The sequence below is a fragment of the Sesamum indicum genome, linkage group LG6 (assembly GCF_026168435.1).
Source record: "Sesamum indicum cultivar Baizhima isolate 11 linkage group LG6, ASM2616843v1, whole genome shotgun sequence".
NCBI classification, from domain to species: Eukaryota; Viridiplantae; Streptophyta; class Magnoliopsida; order Lamiales; family Pedaliaceae; genus Sesamum; species Sesamum indicum.
Window position 1 is genome coordinate 23,300,215 of NC_142662.1, and position 13,418 is coordinate 23,313,632.

Here is a 13,418-nt window from a genome sequence, read left to right on the forward strand (position 1 = left end):
CCTAACTCCATCCGATATGGTTCCGACAAATTTTTCATGTGATAGTTCAAAATTACCCATCATAAAGTTGACTATAATTTGATTATTTTTCTTATGAAAATATCCTTTTTAAATTGTAATATTTAAAATACTGAAGGGCCCCAAATGTCATGATTTAATACATTTTTGTGGTTAAATATGATATTTTAGTTATTTTCATAAACTAGTCATTTATATATGTAGTAGTCCAATTGTATGCTATATGAAATAATTCTAATTGTAATTTTCATATTCTAATAAAATAATTGTAATTTTTAATTAAATAAAAATACTTTTTTAATAACGACAAATATAAGAAAAATGCCAATGTAATTTACCCCCAATTTAAATATTTTACTTATGAAATAATTATATGTACACTCTCTAATCAATTGTCTATTTACACAAATCACTTATATCTTTTGAGAAATTATATGCAAGTCCACCTAAGATATCAACACTATTTACATAAATCATCTTTATGTTTTCAAAAATTAGACGTACACACTCCAAAAATATCAACACGTCGCACAAAGTACCCTTGCTTTGTTATTATCGGAATTAATTTTTATAATTACACAAAAAAATATAAAGGATTATGTAAACAAATCATAGATAAGATATCGTAAATATAATTATCCTCTTAGCACTCATATACTCCACACGTAAATAGATGTTTTTTTTTTTTTTGGAGTAAGAACGATGAACTATTATTAATTGAGATAAATTTATTACAATCATTCTTGTTGGATATCAATATCTAACAAAGATTATTACAATAATTATACTATGATCAATAATATTTAATAAACTAAATCTAACCAACACCTACGAATGAAACGACACACCTACTATTCAGTAGATACAACATTCCACGAATAAGGTGGCCTTCCCCATGATCTCTAAAATCATGGGACCATTGAATAGATATTTCTTATTTTTACTCTTTTTTTTATAATTATAATTAGTTATTATCTCACGCGGTTCCCGCGAGCATATAAAAAGAACTTTAGTATTATAAGATGATAAAAGCAAAACTATGAAAAGGACAAATTATAATTATAAATTGCAATAAATATGAAAAAGTAAGGTGAGACAGAAATATGGAGTAGTGAGTAATTAAGAAGTATATATTTATATATTTGCGAGATTACTAAAAAATATTAAAATTGAATTAATTTTTTTAAAAGGAAAAAATTAAATAAATGATAAAATTTGATTATTCAAAAATTAATACGATATTTTATTTTAATATTAATATAGATTACGTGAGTGATAGATCTCTTTATTCTCAGACATACATAAACGGATGTGAGATATGGATAAGAGCAGTAGTTGTCACTACATACGTATTATGCCATACCTTCTACTGACTCAAGAACATGCACTTGCCTTTGTACTGTACATGTGATGTCCCACCCCACCCCATCCCACCGTGTGAAATACGTGTATCAGATTCACCTGTATGCCATTATTGAGTTACAAATTGAATGCTCCCAACAAACATTACCATCACCAACATCTTCTTGGAACCTTCCACTTAATAATTCTGAAAATTTATTCCCAACTCTCAATTATTCATGGTTTAATATTAAAGGGGAGTGGTGATTCTTGAATTCTTGAATTTCTTTTTGCTTTTTTGTTTGTCCATCTTCTGTGCTTAGCCGATCTGTCTTGAGGGCCACTTGTTCTTCAATCATAAGTTTTGAAAATATTGGAGCTGCTTTGACTCATTCAGACTCTCAAGAGCCGGTTTGAATTTCTGAATTGTGTCGATCTTTGAGCTGCTTGTCCACACAAACTCCAAGTATTGAAGTATATCCTCTTTCTTTTCTCTCTTATCTTCCAGTTGTACTTTTATTATACTACTTTTTTCGATTCCAGCACACAATTGCACTTATATGTATATATACTTATTTGAAGTGATTGGGATGTGGAAACTTGACAGTTCTGTTGTGGGGTTTGCTTACTAGTTCTGAATTTTGGTCTAGTTATCTTCAAATGTTCTCATGTACTGAGGAATTTTGTCTTTTGTTTGGGTTTTGGGTTTCTTGAGGGACTTCTGAAAGTGGGTCTAGGGATTCTTGAGTTTGATTGGATTTTGGAGTGAGTTGGGTTGGAAAAGTTGAGTGCTTTTTACTGCTGATTAGGGTTTAGGGGAGAATTAAGTTGAATTTGGATTCTTTTAGAGTAGATGCTGGTTTTGTGCTTGTGATTTATTGCTGGATTTGCTGTCTTTTTTAGTAGAGGTAGTTGGATCTCTCTCCCCCCCCCCCCCCCCCCTCGTGGTCATGATTAGTTGTTTATTATGGTGTTTCTTATTCTATTGTTCTCTGATCTCTTTATTTAGTCAATAATAGAATATACTCCCAGAAAATCATTTATTAAGTACATTCAGCTTTCTATAATAACTCTTAATTTTTTACTATAATTAGGACTTGTCACTGCCTTGACTCATACGCACACACAGATACACTCTTCTTCTGTCGAATTTGTTTAGAAGTTTATGAATTGATTTTCTTTCTCAGGGCTTGCACTGTATGGGGTAAGCCTCAACCTCTCCCAACCCCATCCTCACATTTTGATTTTCGTGCTCCTGCTCGTCTTCTTGATTCTTTCTTGGAACCACCTTCTTGATTTTGAATGTCTATGTAGTTCCTTGCTTGTTGCACTTGATTACTTTTGGCTGCAACTGCATTGTCCAAGATTAAAACATGAAGAAATCTTGTTGGGTTCTAGCTGTTGGTATCTTAAACAATATAAGTATGTTATACATCTATGTTATACTTCACGATCCTTGATTAAGACAAAGTTTAGTGGATATGTGTTAAAGCGTGAGTACTTCTGTAAAACGAGGCTTTATAAGTATGGGAGTAGTAACTTTGTTAATGGAAGGGAATAGCTTTTTCTTGTATCTGAAAGGCCTTAATGTAGTTAAACTGCCTTGCAGGAAATTCTTATTGAAGACTGGGATTGCTGAAAGCAAGTTGAACACAGAAGATAACCAGTCGCGAATGAGTCAACCCAAAATTAAGCGCAGAATAGGGAAGTATGAGGTCGGAAGGACGATTGGTGAGGGAACATTTGCAAAGGTTAAATTTGCTAGAAATTCTGAGACTGGAGAAGCTGTGGCTGTCAAGATTCTTGACAAAGATAAGGTCCTAAAGCACAAAATGGCTGAACAGGTTAATTTTTCTTTAGCACCTCCCTAATCCTTGATTTCGTTGACCTTATAGTATCTGATTCATTTTTTTATGCTTCTGCTTCTTTTCACCCTGTCACCCATGATTGCTGACATAAACATCTTCGTCTGTTTGGATGAAGTTTAACATATCCTGTGCACAAATGTGGCAGATAAAGCGGGAGATAGCAACAATGAAATTGATCAAACATCCTAATGTTGTTCGCATATACGAGGTCTCTTTCTCCACCACTTTGTTTATGTATATGTGTGCATAGCTGTGTCTATTTACGAGTGAGTTTCTATACATTTCTGCTATCCATGTTTATCCATAAGGTTCCAGTTCTTTTTAGTCCAGTCAAGCGAGATGTTTCTTCTTAGTCCGCCGAAGATATAATATCTGCAAAAGCGCTCAAGATGAATGTGTCATTATTCCATTATCAGTAACTAGGGTGCCAATCCTTGTTTCTGTTATGGGAATCTTTTCTTTTCCATATTCTTAGTGATCTGTGCTTTTTTCAGGTGATGGCGAGCAAGACCAAGATATTTATTATTTTGGAGTTCATCACTGGGGGAGAGCTATTTGATAAAATTGTAAGATGATAACTTTTTGTCCTTGCAAATACTATCTTACATGATATAAATCATGATTCTGAGACTCTAATGTTTCTAACATCTGTAAAGTGCTGGTTTTAAATACGGGACCATGTCAACACTAACCTGCTGATATCTTACAGTTTAACCATCTGGTTTTAGCTTCTTAACTCTGTGGTCTGAATGTATGATATCTGACCATGAAGGTAAATCATGGAAGGATGAAAGAAGATGAAGCAAGAAAATACTTTCAGCAACTCATTAATGCTGTTGATTATTGCCATAGTAGAGGGGTCTTCCATAGAGATCTGAAGGTAGTTTCCTTTTCTTTTAAATAGTCCCATCGGAATTTACCTGGAACGGAATATTCAGGTTCAACTTCACAAGACAGAATGCCCAGCTTATGTTTTTTACTGTCTTTTTAACGGTGCAGCCGGAAAACCTACTGCTGGATGCTGCTGGAAACCTCAAAGTTTCTGATTTTGGATTAAGTGCTTTGTCCCAGCAAGTCAGGGTAAATAATTCTGAGTAAAGGAATCTGTCAGCAATTACGATCATGCTTTTCTTTGTTCATGGGCTTTGGTACTTGTAAGCGTTTTTGTGAGATTTATGGTTTGCAGATGAAATTGGAGGTCCTTGCTACGTGAAGTGGGTGATGGGAATAAATGATTATACTTTTCAAGTCTTCGCATAATAAATTAAAGTTTGGCAACCTTAATTTTGTATTGTAATCATATAACATTCTTGAATGATGCATTTTAACAGAAACCTTGGCAATGTTTAATGTTTTCTTTTGGGTCTGGATGAGAATTGTTTTGGAGAAGTTGGTCTGGAGGGTGGCTTTCCAGAGTGTGATATATGTCGGAATACGCAATTCTTTTTGGGGTGTGTGTGTGTTCTGGAAGAAACTTTTTTGTTTTTATCTTTCTCATCATAGTCACCATTATGATCATCATATGCCAGTGATTGCACATCAATGGTTAACTTTGGATTATATGTTATATATATCTGTATATATATGTAATAATTAGAAGATGTATATGTGTGTAATTATTGGTGGTTGTGGATGGAATATATATATATATGCATACATGTAATAATTGGTGGTTATATGAATAAATGAATATGCCTGCGTGTGTAATGATTGGATGGTATAACTGTACATGCTTGGTAATGACTCTACTCTTGTCACTTTCACAGACCAATATTGTTTATTGTTGAGTTTGAAATTTGAAGTGATAAATTACTTGGACATATTACATCTTCTCTTGAACAGCAACAAAACACTGAGAATTTTCTCCCACCAATACCTGAAGGCTAGAGATACAATACTATACATATACATACATATATGTATATCTGGGCTCTGAACTTTGGTTGAAACTTCAACAGTTTAAGTCTGAGTATAGGTGGTGAAATTTATGAAAAATCGGGTCTGCCCTATGATTTCTTGGTTTTGATTTTTATTGTTCCAAGAGTTCTTTATAAATGACTACCTACCATGCAACACTTGCATCTCTCCCCTCGTATTTCTTGTACATTTATAACTAGATAATCGTCTTCCATCCTTTCCTTAGATTCGAAGAATATACTTATTCAAACTTTAGACAGACTATACTGAATGCTCTATTCACGAGCAATATTGCAATTTGCAACGTCAACTTTTATTTCCTTTAATGAAATCAAATACAAAATTTAAAATATTAGTTTGACAGGATGACGGTTTGCTGCATACAACCTGTGGAACTCCGAACTATGTAGCTCCTGAGGTACTGTGACTAAATATAGAAGTTCTCCTCATATTTGTGCACCTCTGCTTTTCTCTTCTATGATCTGATTGGCGACATTGAAATGTGCATAGGTCCTCAATGATCGAGGCTACCATGGAGCGACTGCCGACTTGTGGTCATGTGGAGTCATACTCTTTGTATTGCTTGCAGGTTACTTGCCTTTCGATGATTCTAATCTTATGAACCTATATAAAAAAGTGAGCATTTTGCTTTAGTGCACTCTTTACCAGTTATCACTCTTAAAACACTGAAGTAATTTCACCACTTCTGATGTAAAATGTCCAGATATCAAATGCTGAGTTCACATGCCCTCCTTGGATTTCGTTTGGTGCCATGAAATTGATTACTCGAATCCTGGAACCCAATCCCGAGAAAGTAAGAATCTAAATACTTCTGATAAGCTTCTTGATTCTTAGCTGATGCTTTACTTTTTCTTCTTGTACATACAGGCCATGTATCTGTGTAATGTTTATATAGTCTTGAATTGTTTCTTTATTTTGTATCACTCATAGTAGCTTTTCCGATAAAGACATGATTACATTTTAAATTATAGGTAATTTACGTTAGGATTCTTTGATTGTAAGCCTATAAATACGTAGGCCCCTTGAATCATCGAATGAGATTTTCTCTACTATATTCTTAGTCTTTAGCTAAGTTAGTTTAATTTCTAGTGTACTTGACCTACATCATTTCATCAATTTTTCAAGAAACAGAACACTATCTCTGAACATCCCAACAATGACATAGGACCTTTAAATTGCCAACAGAGTTGTTCACAGGAAGCGGTAGAGAGGCTTAGAATTCATATTTGTACCTTAGAGCAATTCCGTTTCAAGTTCTGCTATTGCGTGTGTGTGTGTGTGTGTGCGTGCACGTGCATATAAGTTGTACATAAAAGACTACATCATGAAATTACATGACTTTCGGATTTGTACAGCGTATTACTGTCCCTGAAATATTGGAGGATGAGTGGTTTAAGAAGGATTACAAACCTCCAGTATTTGATGAGAGAGAAGACATAAATTTGGATGATGTGGAAGCTGTATTCAAGGATTCTGAGGTGCGTTTCACGAGTATATGGAGTTATTAGTTTCCTCATCCGGGATGCCACAAAATCCAGTCTCATATAATTCCTTACTTGCAGGAATATCATGTGACGGAGAAAAAGGAGGAGCAGCAGCCAGCTGCAATGAATGCCTTTGAGTTGATTTCCATGTCTAAAGGTCTCAATCTTGGGAATCTATTCGATGTTGAACAGGTTCGAGTTCTTTTTTTCTGTCCATATTCCAGCAATAAAACCAGAAATCGATGTGTTCACCAGATTTCAGAATTGACTGATGAGCAAAGATTATTAGGCGCAATAATTCCAGCAATTGTTCAACATGTTTTGACCTTCATTTACCCTTTTGGTTGCAACAGGGATTCAAGAGAGAAACAAGGTTCACATCGAGGTCCCCAGCCAATGAGATAATTAATAAAATTGAAGAAGCTGCAAAACCCCTTGGTTTTGACGTTCGCAAGAAGAATTACAAGGTGACGTCAAATTTTCCACGCACTTTTTTCAGCTTTATGTTTGTCTGCAGCAAGACAATGACTTTAATGTTGTAATGATACTAAACCAGTAATCTACTTGGCCTTTTCATGATGGTAATAAGCTTCGTTTTCTTTTCCAGATGAGACTTGAAAACATAAAAGCGGGAAGAAAAGGCAACCTTAATGTTGCCACTGAGGTATATTACATGTCCATTGCCTGCTCTGTTTGAGACGCATTACATTCTTGAACCTAATATTCTTAAGTTCTCGTACATTTTGTTGATATCAACACCTGATGTGCCCAAATCAGGTTTTCCAAGTTGCCCCGTCTCTGCATATGGTTGAGGTTAGAAAAGCAAAGGGCGACACTTTGGAGTTCCACAAGGTAAACTATTTTCTGAAAGTCTTGTTTGCATTATATTTATCCGAAACTTACTAGTTAGAAGTATTATATTCAACATATAAATGTAAAAACACTGCCTGATATGCTTTCATCAAAATTCCAAGAAGTAGTTCGGGGTATTTATTTGGTTTCATTTATTTTTCTTTTGCGGTGTTCATATGCAGTTCTATAAAAACCTTTCGACGTGCCTTGAGGATGTAGTTTGGAAAACCGAAGACGACATGCCAGAGACGAACTAGAGTCGTTGCTGTAATCGGGAGCAGTAGTAACAATTTCCGCTTGCAACTGTATAATTGTTGTGTCGTCATTCTTTTGTTTCACTTTTCGTTCTCTATGGGGACCTTCTTCTCCAGGGCGGGAATTTGAGTTCGATTGGTGTTCTCATGTTCTTGGTATTAAAATGATAATATAGTTCTCTGGTGAGGTGTGGTTTATCTGGTATGCTTCCTCAGACAAATGCAACCTCAACTGTATAGCACCTTTTAAATGTAAGTTTAAGGAAAAAAACAAAAAAAAAAACCCCTTTTTTGTGTTATGGCTTATTTCTGCAGATTTCTGGGTACTTTTACAGGAAATTTACTTAAATCAATAATGCAAGAAGTATCTCAAACAGATCAGTGTTTTCAATTAGTAGTACACCTTGATCCTGGTTGGATCGCATCTAGACAAAGCGAGGCCAGTCGACGAGCAATAACGTAAAATGTTGTGGAAGAATATGAATTCATGTATTTGCTGACAAACTAATTACAGTAAGACCTGCTAAAATGTGTATATGTAGGAACTCTATACATTCATAAGGTTGCTTCTCCCCATACAAAGAAATCACATATTGCAAGGTATACAAGCCAAAAATTGACTCTTTCTAGTTTTATCTATATGTATGAATGTATGATGTATGTGTATATAGCAGCCAGCACCAAAAACCTTTGCGAGTAAGCTACCTTGATTGCCTGACATCTCTCACGGTCGTATGAGGGCTGAACTCATTCATACTGATTTCCCTGTCGGCTGGAGCTAAAATCTTGGGAACTTCCCTTGACGCCTGAAGTTGTTCGAGTGCAGCTAAAACCTCCGTCATGGGTGGCCGGTACTTGGGGTCAGTGTGGAGGCATCGCAGTGCAAGGGCTGCAGCAGCTTGCGCGCCCTTTTTAGAGTACTGACCGCCCAACCTTGAGTCCATGATTCTCAACACTTTCCTATTGTCACTTAAGAATGGCTTTGCCCAATCCACCAAGCTTTCCTCAGCCCCTCCGGCATTATCGTCACCCGTTGCTCGTTTTCCTGATAGCAGCTCTAATAGAACAACTCCGAAGCTGTATACATCGCTCTTTGGAGTCAAGTGACCTGCTCACATTGTAGTAGATTTGATTTTGTTTAGCAGCAAATTTGGGTTGCATTAAGAACACCCCTTAATTTTTAAGTATATTGCAAAAGGACCCCATGATTTTGGAAAATTATACTACATCGCCGTCTACAGTCATATTTTACATTATAAACATCCCGTTGAAGTCCAGATGATTATGAGAAATCTATAATATAATCACGACGGCAGGGATATAGTACAAAATTTTCAATATCAAGAAACTCATATCTATATATCTAAAACTCAGGGTATGTTATGTGAATGAAAAGGTTTTTCTTGTTACTTAATTTGTCTAATTTTCATGTAAATGAAGAGCAAAAAGAACTATTAACTGAAGGTGACCTGTAGCTACATATTCTGGTGCAGCGTAACCTCGAGTGCCCACAACCCGGGTAGAAACATGAGTTTTGTCTCCTTTAGGACCCTCCCTTGCAAGGCCAAAGTCTGAAAGCTTTGCATTGAATTCCTGTAGAAGCATGACGCTAAAAAGTGAGAAGTGATGTTAAAATTTGATTCTAATTCTGGTGTACATGCAGAGCAAGGATTCAACGTTGAAATGGCTTGCCGTACCGCATCAAGAAGTACATTTGATGCCTTTAAGTCCCGGTAGATCACGTTGGCATCTAGACTGTGTAAGAAGGATAACCCTCGTGCAACGTCAACTGCAATACGCATCCGTGTTGCCCAAGACATGAGTTGAGCTCCTTCTGCACAAATAATGGATTCACAAATTTTAGCTCTTCCCTCAGGAGTTCGCCACTGTAATTGTTCAAAATTGAGATGTTCTTTTTTGTTAATGCCCAAACATCAGGGAGTTTTGGTGTAATCATCCATAAAGTTTATGAAAGGAAGTGATTAAATGCAAAAGGGAATCGAACTCACTTCTAAAGAGATGATTCTCCAAGCTTCCTTTCGGCATGTATTCATAGACTAAAAGCTTATGGTCGGATTCTGAACAATAGCCAATTAGCTTGACAAGATTTTCATGGTGCAGCAAGCCTAAGTAGTTAACTTCCGTCTGTCAACAGAAGGGAACGAAACGAAATCTAAGTCGTTGGCAATGGTAAGAAAGTGATGGGCAGAAAACATTTCAAAATCATGTATCCGGTGATTAGATGTACATACAAGCCATTCCCTGTGCCCTTGAAAGCTTTCCGGTTTTAATTTTTTGACGGCCACCACCATTCCACTTCCCGGTCTGCTTGGGGCAAACGTGTGCTCATCTATCCATCCTTTGAAGACGTAGCCGAAACCCCCCTCTCCAAGAAGACTATCCGACCGGAAGTTCCTGGTGGCGTTCTTGAGATCACCGAAGGTAAAGGATTTGAGATTGCTGGAAAGACCTTTAGATGCTAAAAGGGCAGTGCATAATGAGCCGGAATGGTTTGGCTGGCTCAATGAAGTGGCTTGATTCTGCTCGGAACTGCCAGTTGGACGCTTATTATCTGAAAAACGAAACAGAAGTGAATACAGTACTTCCCCATGGAAAGACATGAAATCAAGATTGTGAACATATTTTCAACTTAATCATCTTGCAGGAGAAACAATACTGTCAGAGATGATCTTGACATGATTATTACAGCATTACTCTGTTATAAGTTCCTTCCCCAGACTAATCAAGATGAAACCAAATGAAATACTAACAAGACTACTTATCTACTCTTAATGTATATCAGGGAGGAGCAAGACTCAGGGCTCCGACTAAAGTTAAAGAATAAAAATGAATGTCGACGCTTTCTTGTATCGTGTCATACCTAATACGAGATCGAATTAGAAAAATAGCAACTACGTTTATGTTATTCTTTCTTCATGGTAGACCAACAATTCCATAAAAGGATGTCTTAACATTTGCTTAAGCACTAAAAACCTACTTGTTTGCCTTAACTTGAAACATCAAAATCACAGCTTAGAGCAAAGACTTAAAAGTCAAAACCATTTATCTACCAAGAATTGCTATACTGAGGGTAGACAGTGCATTCATAAATCCAAAATTGCAGCAGTTGAAAGAGTTCCTCTGCTCTACATAATCAGAAACTAGCACAAAAATTCAACCAACAAACAGAAACCCCTAAGCAAAAACATTCATCCACTCTGCAAAACATCATTAAAATTCAAACAACCACCAAACTATGAAAGATTTAGACCTCTGAAATTACTCATGTATGAAACCATCTTCTTGATACTCATTGTAAGAGAAATGCAAAGCTCCTAGTACGGTTTGCAACCTTAACATCCGAAATTCCATTCATAATTCAAGACATAAAAGCCCCTATAAATAGAAAGAAAGGAAAAAATCTTGGTCAAGAGTCATACCCAAGAACTGTCCAGAAGAAGCATGTGCTAGTTTAGCAGGCTTTCCCAGACAAACCCCCATTGCATAAAGATTTCAAGAACTTTCACCTTACGAGTATGAGGGAGAATTAAAATTGGATGCAGATGAAGAAGACTGCAATTACAAGATTACTTTTAAACCCATTGTTTGAAGAGGGGAGAAGAAGAAGTTTCCCCACCACCCCACCCCCTGGGGGGGGGGTGGGGGTGGGGTGTTTAGTCAAGGCTGAGGAAAATCTTCATTGAAAATGATGACAGAGACTGCCATTTTTTGATAATTGTCTTTTATGGTCCCAATGAGGGTGCAAACTAGTATGAAAAGGGATCATTTTTAATCATGAAAAAAGCAACAAGTTTGACTGCAATTTGCTTGGAATTCAGAAGCTGAACATGCTGACTTATCTAAATTGCAATAATGTATAGAAACAAAAATATCATTAGGTGCGTCTACACTTGGCATTTTCATGTGCATCTGTTTCATTCCATTCCTACACCACCTTTTCACACTTATTACTACATTAATCAACATGTCTTGGATATGTCTTCCCCTTTTACGTCAAAATTTGGATGATTTCCACTCCCATTATCAATACATGTTAAAATAGGAATAATTATATTTATACTCTTAATTTATACTCTATTTAAATAAATTACTCATGATTTTTGGAAAATTATACATATCCATAAAAAATATCAACATCATCTACATAAATTATCTCTACTTTTTAAAAAATTACAGTTACACCTCCCAAAAACGTCAATATTATTGCACAAAGTAGCTCTATTTTTCGGCTATCGATTATGATTTTTGTAATTACGCAAAAAAATAATAATAATAATAATTTGTGTAAATATGCCGTTGATCAAGAAATGTAAATGTAATTCTCCGTATAATTGATGCAAGTTAAATTTATTTTGCATGAGGCTGGTACTTTATATAGTTGTTTGGATCTTTGTTGGTAGTTCGAATTGTTTGACTCATAATATGCAAGAAATATAGGGCATAAAATTGAGTGTTTTTGGAGTTTTGTTCCTTCCATGATGCAAATACTTTCACGGTGAAGATAATGAATTTGGGACATTGACGCCTTCTTTCTTGTCTTTATCCTAAAATTTCTCTTGTTATTTAGTTATTAGGTTGATTGTCTCTATGCTATTTAATCATAAAAAAAAAAAACCTAAAATTTATCACAACTACGATGCACGAATATGAATACGAATACGACAAGAACAATACAGAACACAACAATTCTTTTAAATTTTAAATCAAGACATGATAATTCTAGTAAGATTGTCTTTATATATCAGATCCAATACCAAATCATTGATATAAACACACCATCAGTCGTGTCGGAGTTCAATTTATTACACAGATGTCACTTGGCATGCATGTTGGATTGGAAGTCAAAGACATGTAATGTCCAAATCGTCATAAATACAAGTATCTAACACGTCTCGCATACTGTTGTGAACTACAATCAATTTATTTTAGATCATTTACTATATATACGCCAACTACTATAAATTACAAGACGTTAGTTGGTTCCCCTTTTACATACATCGGGAAGTTGAGATACACAAATTAAAACATCATCACAGTGTTTTGTTTTGTTTTCTGAGTGTTTTGTTATATTTTAGGGAGATAGAAAGATAAAAATAAAAATAAATAAGTGTGTTGAAAATAGATTTATTTTGTTTTTTTTGACATTTTCATCTATACAAATTGGCGTAATCCGACGTCGTACAGACCTAATATTTAAAAAGATGTCCTAAAGCAAGCAAGTTGGTTTGTTCAAACTTTGCAGTCATCCCTTTGAACTTTCTTGTTTTATGTTTAAACAATTTCATAGGCACCCCCAAAGACAAAAAGTCACATATCTGAAAACTTGCATGCTTTTGGGGTCATTTTGTAATTTAAAGAAACTTTTATATATTACTATTTACAAGAGCAGCCCATGTTTTTGGTAGGAATTAAATAATTAATCTTCTTTATAGGTAAAAAGGGAACCCAAAAGGGCTTATCTCATAGTATGTGATGGTACTCAAAATTATAAATCACATAACCATTACAAGACATATTACTTTTAGTAATGACTAAGTATTATGGTTAAAGGTGAAAAAATATGACGAATACTAATAATTGCGACTGCACAACGGCTATTACCTATTATTTTTGCAAGCGATGCCAAAATATTAATCACAGCT

The 13,418-nt window shown here is 35.3% G+C and overlaps 2 protein-coding genes across 5 annotated transcripts; one reads left to right on the top strand and one right to left on the bottom strand.

Moving 5' to 3' along the window:
* Positions 1 to 1,487: 1,487 nt before the first annotated feature.
* LOC105163717 (CBL-interacting serine/threonine-protein kinase 3) lies at positions 1,488 to 8,054 on the top strand. 4 transcript variants are annotated; one of them, XM_011082160.3, is made up of 15 exons: positions 1,488 to 1,833; positions 2,969 to 3,203; positions 3,373 to 3,435; positions 3,722 to 3,793; positions 4,000 to 4,107; positions 4,227 to 4,307; positions 5,509 to 5,562; positions 5,655 to 5,780; positions 5,869 to 5,958; positions 6,521 to 6,643; positions 6,728 to 6,841; positions 7,003 to 7,116; positions 7,257 to 7,313; positions 7,427 to 7,501; positions 7,684 to 8,054. In XM_011082160.3, exons 2-15 carry the CDS (start codon positions 3,033 to 3,035, stop codon positions 7,756 to 7,758), a joined length of 1,323 nt encoding a protein of 440 aa, XP_011080462.1. In that variant the 5' UTR covers positions 1,488 to 1,833; positions 2,969 to 3,032; the 3' UTR covers positions 7,759 to 8,054. The 4 variants fall into 4 exon arrangements, with proteins under 4 accessions (XP_011080462.1, XP_011080463.1, XP_011080461.1 ...); XM_011082161.3 differs by lacking the exon at positions 1,488 to 1,833 and adding an exon at positions 1,890 to 2,267; XM_011082159.3 differs by lacking the exon at positions 1,488 to 1,833 and adding an exon at positions 2,320 to 2,563.
* Positions 8,055 to 8,222: 168 nt separating this feature from the next.
* LOC105163718 (putative serine/threonine-protein kinase PBL3) lies at positions 8,223 to 11,470 on the bottom strand. Its single transcript, XM_011082162.3, has 6 exons — positions 11,196 to 11,470; positions 10,008 to 10,327; positions 9,765 to 9,900; positions 9,453 to 9,589; positions 9,225 to 9,348; positions 8,223 to 8,863 (listed from the first exon to the last, which is right to left on the bottom strand). The coding sequence occupies exons 1-6, from the start codon at positions 11,254 to 11,256 to the stop codon at positions 8,457 to 8,459; spliced, it is 1,185 nt and encodes a 394-aa protein (XP_011080464.1). The 5' UTR covers positions 11,257 to 11,470; the 3' UTR covers positions 8,223 to 8,456.
* Positions 11,471 to 13,418: the final 1,948 nt, after the last annotated feature.

Coding starts and splice junctions, on each gene's coding strand:
- LOC105163717 (XM_011082159.3), top strand. Junction 3,204..3,372: donor AGCACAAAATGGCTGAACAG/GTTAATTTTTCT, acceptor CAAATGTGGCAG/ATAAAGCGGGAGATAGCAAC. Junction 7,117..7,256: donor TTCGCAAGAAGAATTACAAG/GTGACGTCAAAT, acceptor TTTCTTTTCCAG/ATGAGACTTGAAAACATAAA.
- LOC105163718 (XM_011082162.3), bottom strand. CDS start 11,256: ATGGGGGTTTGTCTGGGAAAGCCTGCTAAACTAGCACATGCTTCTTCT. Junction 9,901..10,007: donor AAGGGCACAGGGAATGGCTT/GTATGTACATCT, acceptor TTCTGTTGACAG/ACGGAAGTTAACTACTTAGG. Junction 8,864..9,224: donor ACCAGAATATGTAGCTACAG/GTCACCTTCAGT, acceptor CAATGTGAGCAG/GTCACTTGACTCCAAAGAGC.